At 42.7% G+C, this 21512-nt stretch overlaps 1 protein-coding gene across 1 annotated transcript in view; it reads left to right on the forward strand.

Annotated features, from left to right (window-relative positions):
* The window catches only part of A2ML1 (alpha-2-macroglobulin like 1), a 40488-nt gene extending 20143 nt beyond the window's left edge, over window positions 1-20345 (forward strand). The window contains exons 17-36 of the mRNA XM_046011790.1: window positions 961-1054; window positions 1468-1588; window positions 2257-2485; window positions 2616-2742; window positions 4098-4219; window positions 4925-4976; window positions 5383-5466; window positions 6885-7061; window positions 7228-7309; window positions 7653-7809; window positions 10079-10153; window positions 10333-10495; window positions 11925-12139; window positions 15291-15506; window positions 15666-15790; window positions 15952-16042; window positions 16321-16389; window positions 17526-17628; window positions 18121-18162; window positions 19911-20345. Of these exons, the coding sequence (XP_045867746.1) occupies window positions 961-1054; window positions 1468-1588; window positions 2257-2485; window positions 2616-2742; window positions 4098-4219; window positions 4925-4976; window positions 5383-5466; window positions 6885-7061; window positions 7228-7309; window positions 7653-7809; window positions 10079-10153; window positions 10333-10495; window positions 11925-12139; window positions 15291-15506; window positions 15666-15790; window positions 15952-16042; window positions 16321-16389; window positions 17526-17628; window positions 18121-18161 (2343 nt within the window). The 3' untranslated portion in view covers window position 18162; window positions 19911-20345. The remainder of the gene's footprint in view (window positions 1-960; window positions 1055-1467; window positions 1589-2256; window positions 2486-2615; window positions 2743-4097; window positions 4220-4924; window positions 4977-5382; window positions 5467-6884; window positions 7062-7227; window positions 7310-7652; window positions 7810-10078; window positions 10154-10332; window positions 10496-11924; window positions 12140-15290; window positions 15507-15665; window positions 15791-15951; window positions 16043-16320; window positions 16390-17525; window positions 17629-18120; window positions 18163-19910) is intronic.
* The last annotated feature ends 1167 nt before the right edge of the window (window positions 20346-21512 follow it).

Below are 21512 nucleotides of genomic sequence, written 5' to 3' on the forward strand. Positions count from 1 at the left end.
GGCCCAAGACTGACCGGGAAGTCTCTGAAGTCAGGAACCATATCTTGCTCATCTTTGTATTCTATGACTGATCCTTCATAATACTCAATGTATTTTTGTTGGATTGACTAACCAATATGGTTCCTGTCCTTGGAAAGTTCAGTCTAAAGCAAATAATAATGACCCAGTGACTAATATTTGGAAGAAGCATTAAACATATTTGGCAATGACAAAAGTGGGATACTATTCAGCCGTTAAAAAGGAATGAAACCTTGCCATTTGCGACAACATGGATGGATCCTGAGGGCATTATGCTCAGTGAAATAAATTGGTCAGAGAAAGACAAATACTATACGACCTCACTTATACATGGAATCTAAAAAACAACAACAGCAGCAAAACCAAACTCATAGATACACAGAACAATGTTGTAATTGCCCGAGGCAGGGGTTGGGGGAGGGCAAAATGAGTGAAGGTTATCAAAAGGTACAGACATCCAGTTATAAGACAAATAAGTCCTGGGAATGAAATGTACAGCATGGTGGCAGTGTGCTTGACCTCGTATTGCCTATTTGTAAGTTGCTAAAGGGTAGATCTGACAAGTTCTCATCCCAAGAAAAAAATTTTTTGTAGCTACATATGGTGATGGTTGTTGACTAGACTTACTGTGGTGTTCATTTTGCAACGTATACATTTAAAGTATATATTTAAAAAGTATATTTAAAGTATATATTTAAAAATATATATGTATATATTTTAAAGTATATATTTTTAAAAATTGACATTGATATTCACATTGCTGACAAAAGGGAACAGAACCTTGGTGGCTGAGTATTGGGTAGTAACCACTAGTCTCAAAATTAATAGGAAAAGAATTTCTGGTTCAGTCCTTTGAGGGTGGAATTCCTAGGCAGTTGCCTTGGTAATAAGGGAGGGGACCACCGTGACACTTCATTCTCTGGTTTCCTTGGTGCCTCTCAGGGTATGGGCCTGAAAATACTGTCCAATGCCAAAATTAAGAAGCCAGTAGACTGCAGTCATCAGTCTCTAAAATATAGCACTGCAGCGTCTGAAGGTAAGTTACCTGTGTGGCTTGCGGATTCTCTTGAGATGTTTAAATCATGGAACTCTGAACACTTACTCTTTGCTTCCTGTTCCTGCACTGAGCCTCTTGCCTCAGAATGGCAGTGGGTTGTGGGTCATAGTTGAGGTAGCTGGCTCTCTCTCCCTGGGGAGAACTTTTGAAACCTGAAGCCCTTACCTGCTCATGCCCTGGCCCAACCTCCTCATCTGTCACTTCCCCCCCAATGGCCTTATGACTAGTCAGTTCCTCAGTGGTCCTTCTTCCTTGTCTGTGACTGGATGTTCTCTGTTTCCCACTGAATTTCTCAGTAGTAGTCCCTCTGCTTCAATTTGTCTTACACCAGAAGTCTTCTGTCCGCCACCAGCACCCCCTCCCGCCAATTCCCTTATTCTTGCTCTCCTTAGTGAATTATGGTATTGGTGAAGCGAGTTTTGGGTCATCATCACCTTCATCACTTCCGTCACAGGACTCTCAGGTCCGCCAGTACTTCCCGGAGACTTGGCTCTGGGATCTGTTTCCTATCGGGTAAGTGATGCCTCAAAGGTACAGCAAGACTGTACAGAGGGGAGTCAGCAGTAAACTCAGACTCAGATAATTCTTAATGAATCTAAGTCTCAAGTCAAGAGAGGTTAATGGGGACATGAGAACTTGCTTTTTTCCTGAATTCTTAGGCAATCACAGGCAATCCCTCAAAGCGAACTTACATGTCTCCACATTTACACAGTGCAGACAGTGCATTTGGAGTCCACGTCCAGCAGATGGAAAGGCACATGTTGACGTCAGTTCCTGCCCACTGCTTACCTGCTCATTTTGATAAGCCAGAAGAATGGCACATGAAAAAATGCTCAACATCACTAACCATCAGAGAAAGGGCAGTCAAAACTCCAGTGAGATATCCCCTCACAGGTTCAGAGGGCACTGGCCTCTTCAGCTGTATTTGCACACATGAGCCCCTACTCTGACTCACCCATTCACATCCTCAGACACCACCTCCTTCTCCCGTATTCATACATCATCACTCACCTGAATGTTCACACTCTGAGATTTGCATGTTCCTCAGTTCAGTTGCCTTTTTACCCCGCCCCTCACAACAACAATAACAACAACAACAATGACTTCCGTAGGTAAATTTGTAGCTTAATTCACAATATTCTCCTGCTATGTGTCTCACCTGGGCTCTCGTGTTCTCACAGTGACTCTGGGAAGGAGGCTATCCATGTCAAGGTTCCTGATACCATCACTGAGTGGAAGGCCATGACTTTCTGTACCTCCCAGTCCAGAGGCTTTGGTCTTTCACCTACTGTTGGACTGACTGCTTTCAAGCCGTTCTTTGTTGAGCTGACTCTCCCTTACTCAGTAGTTCGTGGGGAATCCTTTCGCCTTACTGCCACCATCTTCAATTATCTGAAGGACTGCATCAGGGTAAGAGTTGGAAGTACAGGAAGCAGATGTCCCTGGGAGAGAGATGGAGTGTGCCTCCACCCCCACATTTTTCTAAGCCTCTGTGTGTTGTTTCCTGTATTCAGACCCTTTATTTCTTAAATACCTGCAGGTTCAGACTAACCTGGGTACATCAGATAAGTACCAGGTGGAATCATGGACAGATTCTCAGGGCTCCAGCTGTCTCTGTGCTGAGGAAGCAAAAAGCTATCACTGGAATATCACTGCTATCAAGTTAGGTAAGAGAAGGAAGCAGTAGAGGAGCAAGGAAAACACAGAGCAAAAGCTCAGTGATTGAGTACTCCTATCTTTTCCTCTCCTGCATTTGCTTTGTTCTCTTGTTCTTTCTCATTTTATTTGCCTCTGTTTTTTTCCCTCCTAAGTCTATGCCACAAATAAATAAGAAAATGCTCCTTGATGGATGACCAAAAAATTATCCAAACTAGACAATTTTGAATATGAAAAGGGGAGCTTTTAATATTTATGCCAGGACCAGAGATAAATAGTCATGTTACTTATCAAATAGTTACTATGGGCCAGCTGCTATTGTAACTGCTTGACATGTGGTGACTCATTTAATCATCACAATAACACTTAGATGTCATTTGCTCTTAGGATAAAGCCCTGGCAACTGAAAGTATGGTCTTCAGATGTATAGTTATCTACTGCTGCTTAACAAATCACCCTAAAACTTTAGAGGCTTGGGGCACCTGGGTAGCTTGGTCAGTTAACTGTCTGCTTTTGGCTTAGGTCAGATCTTGGGCTTCTGGGATGGGGCCCCACTCATGCTCTCTCTCTAAGAAATAAATAAAATCCTAAAAAAATAAAACAAAACAAAAACACAAAAAAACTCCCAACAACTTAGAGGCTTAAAAGAACAAACATTTCTGATCATACAGTTTCCATGGGCCAGTAATCCAGGTGTAGAGCATAGCAGGGTGCCTCTGGTTCAAGGTCTGTCATGAAATACAAGTCACGCTGTCAGCAAGGCTGTGTTTTCACCTGGAGACTCGACTGGGAGAGGATCCACTTCCACGCTTCTCCCAAAGCCTCTGTCCCTCACAGGCTGTAGTTCTGGGCCTCAGCTGTGGGCTAGTGGCCTCCCTCAGTATCTTACCACATGAGTCTTTCCACTGGGCTGCCTCAGGACAGGACAGCTGGCTTCCTGCAGAGCAAGTGGCCCAAGATAAAGAGTGTGCCTGAGACAGAAGCTATACTCTTTTTTATAACCTAATCCCAGAGTGGCATCTCATTGCTTCTGCCCTAGGCTCCTCATTAGAAGTGAGTTGCTTAGTCCAGCCCCCACTCTGAGAGGAGCTTACACAACAATGTAGATATTGGGAAGCAGGGATCATTGGGGGTCCTTATAGGCTGCCTGTCACACTGGACCAGCATGATTGACGTCACCTTAAAACTTGTTAGAAATGTGAATATAGCCTCTACCCCAGATGAACTGAATCAGTTTGTATTCTAACAAGATCTGTAGGTCTTTGCATGTTGTTAAGTTTAAGAAGCACTGGTCTAAATGGGAAGAGACCTCATTGGTACCTCTGGCAATAGGGCTAATGCCTTCCTTTCTCCTTCTTTCTTCCAGGTCATGTGAACTTTACCATCACTACTAAGATTCTGGACAGCAATGAACTCTGTCGGGGGCAAAAGGGGTTTGTTCCAGCAAAGGGCCAGAGTGACACACTCATCAAACCAGTTCTGGTCAAGGTGAGTTTTCTGTCCCTTCCCTTCCCCATTCTTCTTTCCTTTTTTCCTTCCTTCCTTCCTTCCTCTTTCTTTCTCTCTTTCTTTCTTTCTCTCTTTCTTTCTTTCTTTCTTTCTTTCTTTCTTTCTTTCTTTCTTTCTTTCTTTCTTTCTTCTGTGAGATTTTTGTAGACCTAGCTTTGGAGGTAGCAGTCACCCCAGCAATGTTCTATGTGTCTAACCATACAGTTAGTCTTTCACAGCTGTCTGACTCCAACTTCAATCAAGTAGCTTACCTTTCTTATTCTGTGACCCCTTTCTGCCTTTAATTATTTGCTTAACCCATTCCAGTGCTCTGTGAAAGTGCCTAATACAGTACCTGGTACACTCAATGAATGTCAGTTTTTCTTATTAAGATCTCTAATATCATTATTAACTGCTTTTTTATCCCATTATGAACCCCATTGTCAATCCTGCCTCTTAGAAGTTTCCTAAACTTGTCCTTAGTTCTAGCCTTTGCCCAGAAAGAATTTTATTGATAGGCCCATTCCTGCATTGAAGTGTAGTTCTTGGGAGCTTCAAGGAGAAAATACATCCTCTCCAGTTCTGAGAAGTCTGGAGGCACAGGGAGGGCCTCTTCTCCCCATTTCCCTTCCCCTTTGCTATTCCCTCAGTGCTATCTGCCCTGACATTCATCTTCATTGTTTTTGCCCTATGTCTCCATGTCAGCCCGAGGGAGTTCTTGTGGAGAAGACGTACAGCTCACTGCTTTGCCCAAAAGGTAGGTGAATGCAGAGAAGGGTTGGTACTGAGAATTCCTGTCAGCAACAGGAGCTACTTTTAGGCCCAGGGAGGAATATACAGGACAAGAAGGGATAGGAGAGGTGCTGTCTGGGATACTGTCCCTAATAGGGCCAATTAGCTGAGAGACAGGGTAAAGAAGAAAAAATGTGCAGCACATTTTTGGTTTTTTTTTGGGAATTTACTTTCAGCAGAGAACAATATTAACAGGTTAAAAAAAAATTGCCTCCGACCCACAGAAAGCACTGGATCACAGAAAGTTTTTCTAAGGTTTGGGTTTTGAAGCACAGAAAATCCTGGATCACAGAAAGTTTTTCTAAGGTTTGGGTTTTGAACTCGCTCTATTTCCACCTTCCCTACTTTCTCCTTTCCTCTGCCCCTCATAGGACAAGTGGCTTCAGAATCCATCTCGCTGGAGCTCCCTGCAGATGTTGTTCCTGATTCAAGCAAGGCTTATGTTACGGTTCTGGGTAAATAGCCAGGGATTCTTGCTCAAAAGAAACAAAACAAAACAAAACAAAAAAATGGGGCTGAAATTTGCCAAAGCATGGAGTGGGTTGGGGCATGTGGACCAATCTGAAGGAAGGCATGTGACAGAGAACTTACTTTGTATAGTTGGCATATACACCCTATAGGTAACAGCACTCACGGGATTAGATGTATATGAGAGTCAAAAACAGGAAGGAGTCTGGACAGGAGGAAGTTAAAGGTCAACAAAGCTCCATATGTATGTAGGCTCAGGTGGTCTATAAATTGAGGGGAGAAGAAACACAGTGTTTATAGCAGCCACTTAGAAAGTGAGGAATTTATGTATTTGAGTATAGTTAGGGAAGATAAAAGCATATTTACACAGATGGGACACTTCACTCTTCTGGGAAAGGAGAGGAACTGAGTAGAAAAGACTGAGCTTGAAAATCATACAAAACCGGGCTGGGATTGTGCCATTTAATAGCCAGGTGACCTTGAATAAATAAGTGAACAGTTCTGATTCTTTTTTTCCCCTTCTGCAAGACACTAATGATAATCTACCTCTTAGGGCTGGTATAAAAATTAAATATAAAGTTTCCACCATAATATCTAGCAGGTAGTAGGAGCCCTGGACATGTTAGGTTATTTCTTTTATTCTTAGTCCCTACCGAGATCCCTTCCAGGTTAAAATTTCTCTGTTTGCATTCTATTTGAATCTTGTTGTTTATCAGTCATCTTATTGTAGTATAGCTCACTGTCTGTGTCTGTCTTTCACACTGCCTTGTGGGGTCCTTGAGGGTAAGGGCCATGTCCTAGTATAGTTCCTGCCAAATAGTTTACCTTCAGTACCTACTTAAAGATTTGAACTGAACTTGATGCCGAAAGTGCCGATCTTAATGGACCACTTATGTCAGGCTTGCTGGTTTATAAAATAAACATATGGATGAGCCAGTAGCTATCCCTGGAAAACGGTGTCAGGATTGTGTATGGTTGGGGGGACCGTGGTGCTTTGGAGGATAATGTATTTATAGGCAGTGGAGGACTTTAGAGATTGAGTCTGAGTATTGCGGGTTTTGTTAGGTCACTCACCAGCTCCGCTGACGTGTCTTCTTAAAAGTCCTGAACTCCCTTTGGTAGCCTGTGTACCTCTCTGTGTACTTTGGCACCTTGTATAAACCCAGTATTATAGTGCTATATTGCAATTGTTTGTAAAGAATTTTACCTGCAATGTTCTGTCATTATTTGCCTCTCTGATTACGTTCCTTTGAGGTAAAGACTGTATTTGACTTACTGTCTCCCAGGCACAGTGTAGGTACTCAACTAAATGGTCGCTGATACATGTTTGTTAAATGAATGACAGTAACTCACAAGGGCTCCTCCTTCTCTCTGCCATCACTTTCTCTCTCCTTTTGGATCTCAGGAGACATTATGGGCACAGCCCTACAGAACCTAGACAATCTGGTCCAGATGCCAAGCGGCTGTGGGGAGCAGAACATGGTCTTGTTTGCTCCTATAATCTATGTCTTGCAGTACCTGGAGAAGGCAAGGCTGCTGACAAAGGAAATCAGGTCTCGGGCAGTGGGTTTCTTGAACCTAGGTGAGTTGGTTCAATCTTTTCTTCTTGGACACATTCTCTAAATCCTAATGCTAGTTTAATAAGATACAGGGGAATTTCCCCTGAACTGTCCCGCACCCTTGAAAGCCTTGAAAGCCATGTTTTTTGAAGATGTCCCTGTGATTTAACATCATACCTGACTTCCCAGGGTACCAGAAGGAGCTAATGTACAAACATAGAGATGGCTCATACAGTGCCTTTGGGGAGGAGGATGGAGATGGAAACACATGGTAATATTGCCCAGTTCTCAATGTATCCCAGTGCATAGTTCCTGGAACTATGGAACTATTTCTCTACCACTCCTCTTAACCCCATTCTTTTTCTATCCATCCTCTCTACCTCTTTAATATTGTTTATTTCAGCCTCACATATGGCCAAGCCCCTCACCCTTCTTCCTGACCTTGTGCCTCCCCAGTTCTTGTCCCCATTAATGCCCACTAATTTTCTAGGCTCCTATGGTCTTACGTTTCCTTAATCTCCTTCTGGAACCCTGTACCAAAATAAACTATAGAACTATTGTACCCTTGCTAGGAAATCCCCCTTCATGCCACACTTCCCTCTTTACCCATATAGGCTGACAGCGTTTGTCACCAAATGCTTTGGCCAAGCTCAAGAATTCATCTTCATTGATGACAATAATATCCAGGATGCTCTCAACTGGCTGGCAGGAAAGCAGCTCCCCAGTGGTTGCTACGCCAATGTGGGAAGGCTCATTCACACAGCTATGAAGGTGCACCCACCGCCCCTGCCCCGCCTTCAGCCTGCTACCTGTCTGGGAGGAATTTGCATTTCTTTCTTTTTTTTTTTTTTTTAAAGATTTTACTTATTTATTTGACAGAGAGAGAGATCACAAGTAGGCAGAGAGGCAGGCAGAGAGAGAGGGGGAAGCAGGCTCCCCGCTGAGCAGAGAGCCCGATGCGGGGCTTGATCCCAGGACCCCGAGATCATGACCTGAGCCGAAGGCAGCGGCCTAATCCACTGAGTTACCCAGGCGCCCCTCTTTTTTTTTTTTTTTTAAGATTTTATTTATTTATTTGACAGAGATCACAAGTAGGCAGAGAGGCAGGCAGAGAGAGCAGAGGAAGCAGGCTCCCTGCTGAGCTGAGAGCCCAGATGTGGGGCTCCATCCCAGGACTCTGGGATTATGACCTAAGCCGAAGGCAGAGGCTTTAACCCAGGTGCCTCAGAATTTGCATTTCTGACTGAGCAGAACCAAAAGAGCATAAGCCTGGGAAGCAGTGTTCTTCAGGTCTCAGCCCTGGCTCCAGATGACTTTGGTCACCATACTCAACCAGTCTGAGACTCAGCGTCCCAGTTTTTAGAATGGGACTTTTTACTGGCACGCGGCTCCCACGGTGTGGTCGGCTCCCATGGTGTGGTCGTCAGATCAGCCAATCAGCAGCACCTGAGAATTTGTTTGAAATGCAAATTCCAGTCCTACCTTGAACCTACTCTGGGAAGCTCTGGGAGTGTGGGCTAGCAATTTGTACTTTTTTTTTTTTTAAGATTTTATTTATTTATTGGACAGAAAGAGAGATCACAAGTAGGCAGAGAGAGAGGGGGAAGCAGGCTCCCCACAGAGCACCAGCCCTTGAGCAGTCTTTTTCAAATGTGTGTATTTGTGTGTATGTGTACTGCTTTTGGAATCGGGAAGACTGATTTATGTGATAATAAAGCAAGAACTATATAATCAGGAAAATACACAAGTACTATGTCTCCACTGAGAAAATTCACAGTATAAAAAATACAAATAAATACACGTGCAGTGTTAACCAGCCCTTGAAGTGGTTCTGATATTCATGGAAGTGTGAGAACCACTGGACTAGAAGTTCTCTGAAAGTTCTCTTTAGAAGTTTTTTTACTGTTTCCCTAAATCTGCAGCAAGGCCATCTGCTCTGGTGAAGACTAATAGGCGGCCCCGTATTTTTTGTAAGAGGCTTACTCTGTGCCAGCCACTGTTGTAAGCAGCACTTTGTTTATTTGATATTATTTAATGTTTACAACAAATTAATGAGCTAGCTGCTGGTATGCCATTATTAATCCCGTTTTACAGAGAGAGATACTAAGGAGCAGAGATTAAGTGAATTGCCCAAGGTGAATGCTAATGGATGGTAGGACTGTCCTTTGAACCACAGCCGATGGACTCCAGAGGCACTGCTCTTTTCTGTTCGCTACATTGCCCTTGCCCCTTCCCAAACACAGGATGAGGTGTGGATGCTTCCAGAGAATTTGTTCAATTCAGAATATACCCAGTGAAAGAAAGATCTGTAGGTATGTTGCTAGAGAAATCATTTATAGTGCTGTTCCAGGGCCTGGATTAAAAATCTTGGGCATTAAAAAAAAAAAAGTCTCTGTATAGGATTCACTGGTTTTCCTTATGTAGGATTTTATTAGTGCCCCTGAGGCTCTCTCCTCTTATGCACTGTGTGAAGTACACGTGGGAGGAGCCCAAGCCAGGGCTGGACCCCAAGATCCCAGAGGGCTTTCCTTTTCCTTTCTTACTAGACCTGGCCAGTCTTTTAAGAAACCCATTCCCTGTGTAGCAAGGTCAGTGGTGTCGTGTGGGAACTTCATAATTAACTCCCTGCATTCAAATCCTAGTCCTGCTGCTTATTAGCTATGTAATCTCAAGCAAGCCTTTAACCTTTTAAGTGTTTTTTTTCCCTTATCTGTAGAATGAGGATAACAATTTAGATTAGCTGTTTTTAAAAACTTGCTCATATCTTTCTGTGAAAGGCATTAAACAAGGCAAACATCACCTAGTCTCTCCTGGAGAAGAGGGTGGGCCTTTTTCTTCTTGAGAGGATGTCCCTTTGAGGAGGCTTGGATTGAGTAAGAAACTGAGAATAAGAGATTGTCTCCCAGCTGGGCTGTGTTTGTTTGCTTGTTTGTTTAAGTAATCCACCCATTCGGAGGGGATGCCTTTTTGCAAATTGCACACAATTCTCACATCGGCCATGCTGGCTGCTGCCCTGACCCATCTCCCTGTCACCCTCTAGGGCGGCGTTGATGATGAGATTTCCTTGACTGCGTACATCACAGCGGCATTGCTGGAGATGGGAACGACCACACATGTGAGTGTCTCTAGCTCCTCCTCTTTATATCCTTCTTACTGTGCCTAGTTCTAGAGGAATTCACCTACTTTTAATCCCTATTCACCCTTTCAAACTCAAAAAGGATACGACGATTCTCTCATCACTTCCCATTTTCCAAGAAAGGCCTTATCAGTTCAGTTCTTCATCTTACTTTCCAGGACCCGATGGTGAGTCAGGGTCTGCAGTGCCTCAGAGGCTCAGTTTCCTCCACTACCAGCCTCTACGCACAGGCCCTCCTAGCTTATACATTCTCTCTGGCTGGGGAGATGGACATCAGAAACATTCTCCTTGAAAAGTTAGACCAGCAGGCTATCATCTCAGGTACGTTGACTGGCTTAGGAGTTTTTTTTGAAATTATGAAAATATGTTCTGAGTTATCTGTAGTTTTTCTCACTCCCCATAGTCCCACATATATTCTATCACATATAGGATTCCTTTTAGGAAGAGTTGTAAAGTCATTAAATCATTGTTGAGAGTTTTGTGAGAAAGCCCATGAAGTCCTTAAAAGGTATTGTTATACTTTTAGCACGAAGAGGAAAGAGACAGTAGAAGCTAGTCAGAAGACCTGGGCATTGTAAAATCACCCCTTTGTAGGTCTTTAACAGTTCTTTGGTATGAGATCACCGAGGTTGACGGGGTAAGAGTTAAACTTGAGACTTTTTTTAGAGAGGCATGGGGAGGGGCAGAAGGTGAGGGAGAAAGAGAATGTTTTTTTTTTTTTTTTTAAAGATTTTTTTATTTATTTATTTGACAGAGAGAGAGCACAAGTAGACAGAGAGGCAGGCAGAGAGAGAGAGGAAAGCAGGCTTGCTGCTGAGCAGAGAGCCTGATGCGGGACTCGATCCCAGGACCCTGAGACCACGACCTGAGCCGAAGGCAGCGGCCCAACCCACTGAGCCACCCAGGCGCCCCAGAGAAAGAGAATGTTAAGCAAGCTCCACACCCAGTAAGTTAAGGGTCCTACTCTTTTTTTTTTTTTTAATTTTATTTATTTGTCAAAGAGAGAAAGCGCAAGCAGGCAGAGTGGCAGGCAGAGGCAGGAAAAGAAGGCTCCCTGCTGAGCAAGGAGCCCTATGTAGGGCTTAATCCCAGGACCCTGGGATCATGACCTGAGCCAAAGGCAGACGTTTAAACTGAGCCACCCAAGCATCCCAATGGTCCTACTTTTGGTTTCAGCTCAGGTCATGATCTCAGGGTTGTGAGATGGAGCCTGTGTCAGGCTTTGTGCTCGACGGGAACTCTGCTTGGGATTCTCTCTTTCCTCCTGATGCCCCATCCCCAATGAGGGCACACACATTCTCTCTCTTTCTAAAATAAATAAATCTTTTTAAAAAAATGTTAAACTTTGATTAGATAATAGAAAGCCTGAAAAATTAAACCTAAAATTCTATAAGCCAAAAAAATGCCCCCAGACACATAAGATTCTTATATGTTTCTACTTGCCTGTCCCCCCAGCATGAGAATTTGTAAATTAAGAAGAGTGGTTTTCATGTAATTGGTGGAAGCATTTATTGATAGTGTCAGTTTCATCTTGGGGAATGATGTATGGCTCTACATGTACACTTAGGTACACACATCCCTATGTAAACATTATGGCTAATATATCAGAAGATATTGAGAAATATGTTTTTCTAACTCATGTTTCATTTTTGGTTGGTACTTGCTCTGCTCTAAGATACAGCATTTACAAATTGAATATGAGAAATCATTTCCTTCTAAGACCTTCTTAATTGTGCTGCTTTTCCCATAGGAGAGTCCATTCACTGGAGCCCCAAGCCTGCTTCGTCCCCGGATGCCAGACCTTGGGCTCAGCCTGAGGCTGTAGATGTGGAACTGACAGCATATGTCCTGCTGGCCCAGCTTAGCAAAGCCAGCCTGACTCAGAAGGAGATCGCCAAGGCCACTGCCATAGTGGCTTGGCTGGCCAAGCACCGTAATGCATATGGAGGCTTCTCTTCTACTCAGGTAAATAGCCTGCTCTCCAACTGCCACTTTTCAGGTACTATTAGGTCCTGTGTAGAGATAAGAAAAACAACAACAATAAGAACAACAACAAAAAAACCAAAGCTGTTGCCCTTGACTTCTAGGTCAAGGGACTTACCATTCTATAGGGAGGGAGAAAATCTTGTGAAAAAGATACAGGATTCATAACATTGGGTCACGTGAACACATATAGGACTATATGCATTTAATGCTCTTTCTCTTTTTAGAGTATGAAACGTCAAGAGATCAATGTTTTACTACATGTGAATAGGACATATATAATTATAGCTAAATTATAGATTAACAGATTAAAAGCCAATTATGGGATTGGAAGCATGAAAGCAAGGTTTTACGGGTTTACTTCCTTCTACTATTGAATGTATTGGGAAGCCAATAAGATATATAATCTTTACTCTTAAAAAAGTTTACGAACTAGGGGGTGCCTGGGTGGTTCAGCAATTGAGTGTGTCTGCCTTTGGCTCTGGTGATGCTTCTGGGGCCCAAGGATCAAGCCCCACATTGGGCTCCCTGCTCGACGGGCAGCCTGCTTCGCCTTCTCCTGCTCCCCCTACTTGTGTTCTCTCTCTCTCTCTCTCTCTCTGTCAAATAAATAAATAAAATCTTTAAAAAAATTAAAAGTTTATAAACTAGAAGTAAAGTTAGGAAAAGTTCAGAGCAGGATTTGGTTATATAACATAAGATACAAAAGGTACAAAACAACGCATTTCAAAAGGGAAAGAGAGCTTCCATAAACTTGAAGGATAAGAAAAGTCTTCAGGGGCATGGCATTTGAGATAGATCTAGAAGGCTATGTAGGGATGCCTGGCTGGCTCAGTCAGTAGAGCATGTGACTCTTGTCCTTGGGGTTTTGAGTTCAAGCCCCACATTGGATGTAGAACCTACTTAAAAAATAGATTGGGGCGCCTGGGTGGCTCAGTGGGTTAAAGCCTCTGCCTTCGGCTTGAGTCATGATCCCAGGGTTCTGGGATCGAGCCCCACATCGGGCTCTCTTCTCAGCGGGGAGCCTGCTTTCCCCTCTCTCTCTTTCTGTTTGCTTCTCTGCCTACTTGTGATCTCTGTTGTCAAATAAATAAATAAAATCTTTTAAAAAAATAGATTAAAAAATAGATAAAATAAAAGGGTATGTATGATTTTGAGACAGAACTATTGAAAGGAAGGGGAAATGGCTTGTGCAAGACAACGGTTTGCAAAAGTCCAGAATGACTGTTGGGGAAACTGGGTTAGCCAAAGCATAATGGGGCTTCAGTTTAGAAAGTTAAAGTAGTTTTTATACCAAGGGGGCCCTTTCATATCAGACTCAAGATTTTGCCCAATTCTCAGGAGCTATTAACTTTTTTTTACCTTGTTTCAGAGAGAATGATCTGTTATTGGTGTCGGGGGTGATTTAGAGGAGGTAGACACTGGATTTGAAGCGATAAGGACACTACTTCGTTTGCCCAGGTTAGGGGTAAGGAGAAATTGAATTAGTAGGGTGGCAGTAAGGGAAGAAGGGGTAGAATTGCATGATAAATTGGAATACCATCATAGAAATTGTCTTAAATGATCATAAAGAGTGTAGTCATTAATTTATTTGCCCTGCAAATGGTATCAAATACATGTCTAATAATCAAAAAACCATATTTCTTATTTTTGTAAAGATTATATTCTGACTTGTTGAAACTAGGGAGTTTCACTGAGGAGGTAACATGTAGATTAGACCTGGAAACAGAATAGATTTTAATGTTTGGTAAAGATGTTAAGAGCACTGAGCTTGAATATGATAAAGACTTAATTGGAATTTTAAAAAAATTCTATGGGGGGCACCTGGGTGGCTCAGTTGGTTGAGCATCTGCCTTCAGCTTGGGTCATGGTCCCAGGGTTTTGGGATTGAGCCCCTCATAGGGCTCCCAGCTCCGTAGGGAACCTGTTTCTCCCTCTCCCTCTGCCTGCTGTTCCCCCTGCTTGTGCACTCTTTCTCTGTCTCAAATAAATAAATAAAATCTTAAAAATAAAATAAAATTAAAAATAAGTAAGAAATTATATGGTACTCTACTTCCTTACTATAAGGAAATTTTTAGCCAAAGATCAGGAAGGACTTTCTTCTTCTTGATGAGCCCTAAATAATTTTGATACACAATTTTAGAAAGCAGTGGGTAAGATGTTTAGAATACTCAGTGACGCATATGTCAACATTGTTTTTCAGTAAAGTCCTTAGCTATTACAAGAAGTCACATATCACCCACATGGGCTTTTCAGCTAATGATGAGGTCTCATTTCTTGAATTATTTCCACATATTCGAGCAATAAGGACCTCCTTGGACCCTGTTCACAGAGAGTAGACAAAAAGTTGTTTGTCTATGGTTAACTGCACAGCTCTCACTGATTCCCAGCTTCCCCAGGGAAGGTCCCCAGGGACCTATCTTCCCATTTTTATATGACAGTATGATGTCTCTTTAATTTGGGAGAGGAAGAGGTGAGGTTCCTTGATTCTGTGGGTACTACACAAGCATGTAGATATACTTGTATCAGTAAAATACAACAATTTTCTGAACATCTCTTTCTTTTTTGTCTTTCCTTTAGTTGTAATGTATATAAATCATGTTTTCAGAATGGAGAAGTCCCAAGTACACAGTGTCATGCTCTCTTAGTGGCAGTTTATCTGTCTTATACCCAAATGAAGAAAAGATTGTCACGTGGCACAGGGCTTGCAAGAAAGGATCCCAGCTGTGCCATAGAAGATCATTGTGCAGCTAGATAACTTCAAAGAATGTGCAGTTTTTAGGGCTATCACTGCTGTTTTCTCTCCAAATAAGAAAACTGCAAAATATATACTGAACAGTTATCCACTGGCTTCTAACCCTAGCTCATTCTGAAGCTAGGCTTGGTTGAATATGAATATGAGATTAGCCTAGTGACCTATAGACGTTTAATACTAGCTTGATGGCAATTTTCTCTACAGGCAAGATATGATCTCTATGTCAGCTTCCGCAGCATTGGTGAATGTGGTTCTTAGATACTTAGAGCAGGTTTTGTCCACGCTGGGGAATAGCAACCAGATGTGTAGGGTATAGGGTTGCTTGAGGTTAATACCAGTGGCTCGATTCATAAGTGTATACTCGGTTGTTTTCTTTAGGACACTGTAGTTGCTCTCCAAGCTCTTGCCAAATATGCCACTACTGCCTATGTGTCGTCTGAGGAGGTCAGCCTGGCTGTAACATCCACTGAGGATTTCCAGCACGCTTTCAACATTCAGGCTGCCAACCGGCTGGTACTTCAGCAGGAGAGTCTGCCCAATGTCCCTGGGGTGTACACTTTGGAGGCCTCAGGCCAGGGCTGCGTCTATGTGCAGGTAAGCAGCAGTCCAGGAGAACAAGCATGCATTGGGAAGGAGAATCTGAGGACGACTTTGCCTCCAGTAGAACCTTTTCTCTATCTTACTTGGAATAGTTTGGACTGTGCGGTTAAGTTCTTCCCAACTCTGATTTGGTTCCCTATTTCCCCCTACTAGACGGTGCTGAAATACCATATTCCCCCTCCTAAATTTGTGGACACCTTTAGTCTTAGTGTGGAAATGGGAAAAGCTAGATGTGAGCGAGCTACTTCTCGATCCTTGACACTTACTGTGCATACCAGGTGAGAAGAGCTGAGCTGGTGGTGGGGGCACCTGGATCACAGAAGCTGAGTGTGAGTGAGTGTGTGTGTGCGTGTGTGTGTGTGCATGTGTGTTGGGGATATAGAGTATGCTAAGAGGAAACATAATGGGTTCACACTGATGTGCTCCTTTCTGCCCTTAGTTATGTGGGCAGTCGCAGCTCTTCCAATATGGTCATTGTAGAAGTGAAGATGCTTTCCGGGTTCAGTCCCATGGAGGGCACCAATCAGTTCGTAAGTCTGTTCTGTTTTCTGCATTTAACTAACCCCAGGAGGACCCAACATTATCCCTAAAAAGCTGGTGAAGTGGGCATCACAGTACATACATACAACTCATAACTGTATTGTCTTAGTGGACTACAAAAGTGCATCAGAAATATAAAATGGAAACTCGAATAGTCTTGGTTCCTTTTTCTTACCTTTCCACAGTATTTATTATTCCCTTGATCATGAAAGAGCTCATAGGAAAGGCTCTGCATTGTTGTCTGTTTTATCTTCCCCTTTTTATTCAGCTTCTCCAACAACCTCTGGTGAAGAAGGTTGAATCTGGAACTGACATACTGAATATTTATTTGGAAGAGGTAGGTATTCGGAAATGAACCTAAGAGCTTGCTTGCTTATACAGCTTTGCAACTTCCCTTCTAATCTCTATGTACTAGTGTCACGTGCACAGGGAGGAGGAAAAGGAAAGAATGAGAGAGAATGAGTCCACAGACAGAAAATGAATTCTGCTTCCATGCTGGTATTCTATAAAATACTCTTGTTCACCTCCAGGGAGGTACTGCCTAACAGATATGGAATGTTGTGAGCTATCTATGTCATTTAAAAATATGTGGTCAGAATGTGAATATTTTATTTTATTTTTAAAAGATTTTATTTATTTAAATGAATAAAGAGAGAGAGAGAGACAGTGAGAGAGAGAGAGAGAGAGAGAGAGACAATAAAAGAGAACATGTGAGAGGAGAAGGTCAGAGGGAGAAACAGACTCCCCATGGAGCTGGAAGCCCGATGAGGGACTCGATCCCAGTACTCCAGAATCATGACCTGAGCTGAAGGCAGTTGCTTAACCAACTGAGCCACCCAGGCACCCCAGAATGTGACTTTTTAAAAGAAAGTGGTCAGGGAAGGCTTCTCTGAGGAGATGTTATCTGATCAGACTCCAATGAAGAGATAAAGCCGATAGGGAGTATAGAACTGTTGAAATAAAATGAAAGTTTGTTCTTTGGCCACTTCAGTTAATTTAGTGGAGGAGCCACAGGTTAGAGTAGACCAAGAACAGAGGGGACCTATTTACTGAAGAGCTAGGGAGCTGGAAGCTCCTAACAAGAAAGAGTCAGGAAGTCAGCAGAAGCTAGTATCATTAAGACTAGCATGGGGCAGAAGGGACAGGTAGAAAGGTTTCAGAAAATTTGTGTGAAGATGAGAGTCTTTTTTTTCCTTTTCTTAAAGGAGGTTTTTTTATTTTTATTTTTTTTAAGATTTTATTTATTTATTTGTCAGAGAGAGAGCATGTGTGCACAAGCTGTGGGGAGGGCAAGGGAGAAGCAGGCTCCCCACTGAGCAGGGAGCCCAGACTGGGGATCATGACCTGAACTGAAAGCAGATGCTTAACTGACTAAGCCACCCAGGCACGCCAAGACAAGCGTCTTCTAACCTCTACATAGAGAGTGTTATTTTCACTTTAGTTTTAATATGATGTTTTCTTTCTTCTCCACAGCTGAGTAAGACGACTCAGACCTATACCTTCACCATCAGCCAAAGTGTGTTAGTCACTAACCTGAAACCAGCAGCCATCACAGTTTATGACTACTACCTCCCAGGTGAGGGCTGATATCTACTTGTGTCTCCCAACATATTTCTGCCTCATTCTTCATGACATGGCTCTTTATTTTACAAATACTGCTTCCCAATCCAAGTGGCACATAATTACATTATTCAATCTTCTAAAACATTATAATTTAATTATATATCATTTTTAAATCTTCTGCACTGGGATATTTTATCAGATATGGTCCATAGACCAAAAGAAACTATACAAACCATTGTTCTTTAAGGACTATTTGAATATTTTGCTATGATTAATAATTTACCACAGTATTAGTATTTGGGACTTTCCTGTAATTCTTAATATGCTCATAACCTATAGGGTTCCTCTGAAAAGGGCTAAAGCAGTAGTTTTCATGAAGTATTTTCTCTTTGAGAGAGAGAGAGCGCGCGCCGAATCCTAACCACTAGACCACCAGGGAGGTTGTATTTTCTCTTTGAATGCATGAGGCCTGTAACGTAATGATACATGTCATTTCATTTTACAGATGAACAGGCAACAGTTCAGTACTCTGACCCCTGTGAATGAGGTAAGGGTGAACTTTTAGGGCAGGGTGATACTATTCAAAAGTTAAGGGGAACTTCTTCTGAGTTGCTTTTATTGTCTTTTGGAAGCTAAATTTTTTTTTTAAAGATTTTATTTATTTGTTTGGCAGAGAGACAGTGAGAGAGAGAACACAAGCAGGGTAAGTGGCAGAGGGCAGGGAGCTTGATGTAGGGCTTGATCCCAGGACCCTGGGATTATGACCTGAGTTGAGGGCAGACACTTAACTTAAAACTGAGCCATGCAGGGGCGCCTGGGTGGCTCAGTGGGTTAAAGCCTCTGCCTTCGGCTCAGGTCAGGATCCCAAGGTCCCGGATGGAGCCCTGCATCAGGCTCTCTGCTCAGCAGGGGTCTGCTCCCCCCCCCCCACCTGCCTCTCTGCCTACTTGTGATCTGTCAAATAAATAAATAAAATCTCTAAACTAGGCTTAAAAAAAACCCAAAAGACTGAGCCATGCAGGTACCCTGGTAGCTAATTTTTGATAGAAAGTAGGCTTTCTGGGGCACCTGGGTGGCTCAGTGGGTTAGAGCCTCTGCCTTTGCCTCGGGTCATGGTCCTAGGGTCCTGGGATCGAGCCCCACATTGGGCTCTCTGCTCAGCAGGGGAGCCTGCTTCCACCTCTCTCTCTGCCTGCCTCTGCCTACTTGTGATCTCTGTCTGTCAAATAAATAAATAAAATCTTAAAAAAAAAAAAGAAAGAAAGAAAGTAGGCTTTCCTTTTCTTTTTCTTTTTTTTGTCTTGAACTTTTTTTTTTTCCCAACATAGGGCTCAAATTCACAAGATTTAAGAGTCACGTGTTCTACTGACTGAGCCAGGCTGGCACCCTCATTTTTTGTCCCAAACTCTGAAAGGAAGAAGAATAATCTCCATAGTTCACACCAGAAAAAGTTAATAGTGGCATTTGTGTGAGGATGTCTATGTGATGATTTTTATTTTTTTATTTTTAAAAAAGATTTATTTATTTTAGAGAAAGTGAGACAGAAAGACAGAGAAAGCATGAGTAGGGGGAGGGGCAGAGGGAGAAAGAGAGAAGCAGACTCCCCAGTGAGCATGGAGCCAGATGACAGGGCTTGATCTCAAGACCTTGAGATCATGACCTGACCCCAAATCAAGAGTCAGACACTTAACCGACTGAGCCACCCAAGCATCCCTCTATGTGATTTTTAAAAACAATATTTTTTCTGATTAAAATTGATGAATTTTTAAAATTATTTTTATATTCTACATCTTTGTTATATAAAAATACTAAGGGAAAAGTAAAAATTACCTGATTCTACTCCCCTGAGATAACACTATTAATAATCTCATCATGCTTTTATGAGATATTTTTCTAGATAGGAAAAAACAAGGACATGCCTGGCTGGCTCAGTCAGTAGAGCATTGGACTCTTGATGTCAGCATTGTGAGTTCAAGCCCCACCATTGGCATAGAAATAACTTTTAAAAAATAATTAGGGGAGCCTGAGTGGCTCAGTTGTTAAGCATTTGCCTTTGATTTGGATCAGGGTCCCAGAGTCCTGGGATCGAGCTACACATTGGGCTCCCTGCTCAGTGGGAAGCCTGTTTCTCCCTCTCCCACTCCTCCTGCTTGTGTTCCCTCTCTTGCTGTGTCTCTCTCTGTCAAATAAATAAATAAAATATTTTTTAAAATAAATGGATAAGAAAAGCTCCTCTATACTTGTGAAGATTTTCTGAGTATCATCATGTTGTTGTTTTTTTTTCTCGTCTCCCAGGATAGAAGTTGGAAAGAGACTGATTTGATCCTCTGTGACATTACTGGACAGCATTCTTCTGCCTCTTAAAGCAAAACACATTCAATCAAATAATGTGCTTTCTGTGACTGACTAGAGAGTGAGTAACAGATACGCAGGCTTGAACCTCAGCTACTTTCTACTACGTAGACGCATAGATGCCAGAATGAAGGGCTGCAGGAGATGGGGAGGAATAATCACACAAAGGAGGAATTACATGGAAAAGACCCCTGGGAGAGGAGATGTGGTTTAGCCATGTAGGGGACCCTCCAGAGGGGATATAGAGGTGATCCAGGGAAGATAAAAACATCTTCCTGAGGGTTAAATCTAAGAGAAGATGTAACTTAGGGCTTTGGGAATAGATTAAAAACATTTTTTTCTTTGGAAAGAAAATCTGTGTCCTTGGCCCTTTGCATATTTCTGTGGATACCAAAGGTTCTGTTTAAAGATGATGATCTCCCTTTAACCAAAACTCACATTCTGGCTTCTTCATTAGACCTTTTGACCCAGACATGTCAGAGAATCATATTTACGGATTCAGGGAGGGGTCAGAGTAGAGAATCCTAAATAAGGGACTGACTGTGTTCAACCAGCCAGCACTGCAGGGCAAAACACGATTGATAAAAGAAGAGTAGCTGACCAGGATTCCCTATCTCTGCCTTTCTTGGTCAGGATTCCCCAAGCCTTTTCCTACAGGGGATACCCGTCGTTGTGGAAATGCTTTCTGGAAGCAATGTTTTCGTTTTAAAAACAGGATTGGAGGCAAAAGCATGGGGGAAAAAAGAGATAAATGATATTGAAACAGAGACAGTCTTTTAGGTAATCACACCTTTTAACTGTGGATCTTCACTCTCTGATCTTGCTCCTCTAGATTTTAAATTTTGACCAAAAGAGTCAGGGGAAAGTAAGTCCATGATGTAGAGAAATTTCCCTAAGCCCAGGGCCATACTTGCAAAAACTCTTCATTCCCTGTCTCCCCAACCCTGGACTCTGCCCTGGACCTCGTAGGAGTTCCCAAAGTGAGAGAAAATGGGGAACATACCAAAGGAGGTCACCCCCAAACCTGCCTCACTCCTCAGATATCACAGGAAGAGACTAGGGAGAACTCTAAAGAAAAGAAGACACTCACAAGCGCTCCTCCCACTCCTGAGCACTCTGTTACATGTGGCTCTGTAGCTCCTACCAGAGAATCCCCCTTTTTGCAATGGAGGTTGGATGGTAAGCCTCAAGACTTAAATTGTATCTGGATAGAACATTTTATTTATTTATTTTTAAAAGATTTTATTTATTTATTTATTTGACACAGAGAGAGAGAGAGAGACCACAAGTAGGCAGAGAGGCAGGCAGAGGGGGGGGGGAAGCAGGCTCCCTGCTGAGCAGTGAACCGGATGGGGAGCTTGATCCCAGGACCCTGAGATCATGACCTGAGCCGAAGGCCTCTGCCTTAACCCACTGAGCCACCCAGGCGCCCCTGGATAGAACATTTTAAATGAATACAGAAACTATTCTTATTCTTTTGGGCTTCAGATAGGAGAAAAAAAAAATATTCTTATGATTTAAATTATCAAGTACATTAGCAGAAGG

This window comes from Meles meles, chromosome 7 (genome assembly GCF_922984935.1).
Source record: "Meles meles chromosome 7, mMelMel3.1 paternal haplotype, whole genome shotgun sequence".
Classification (NCBI taxonomy): Eukaryota; Metazoa; Chordata; class Mammalia; order Carnivora; family Mustelidae; genus Meles; species Meles meles.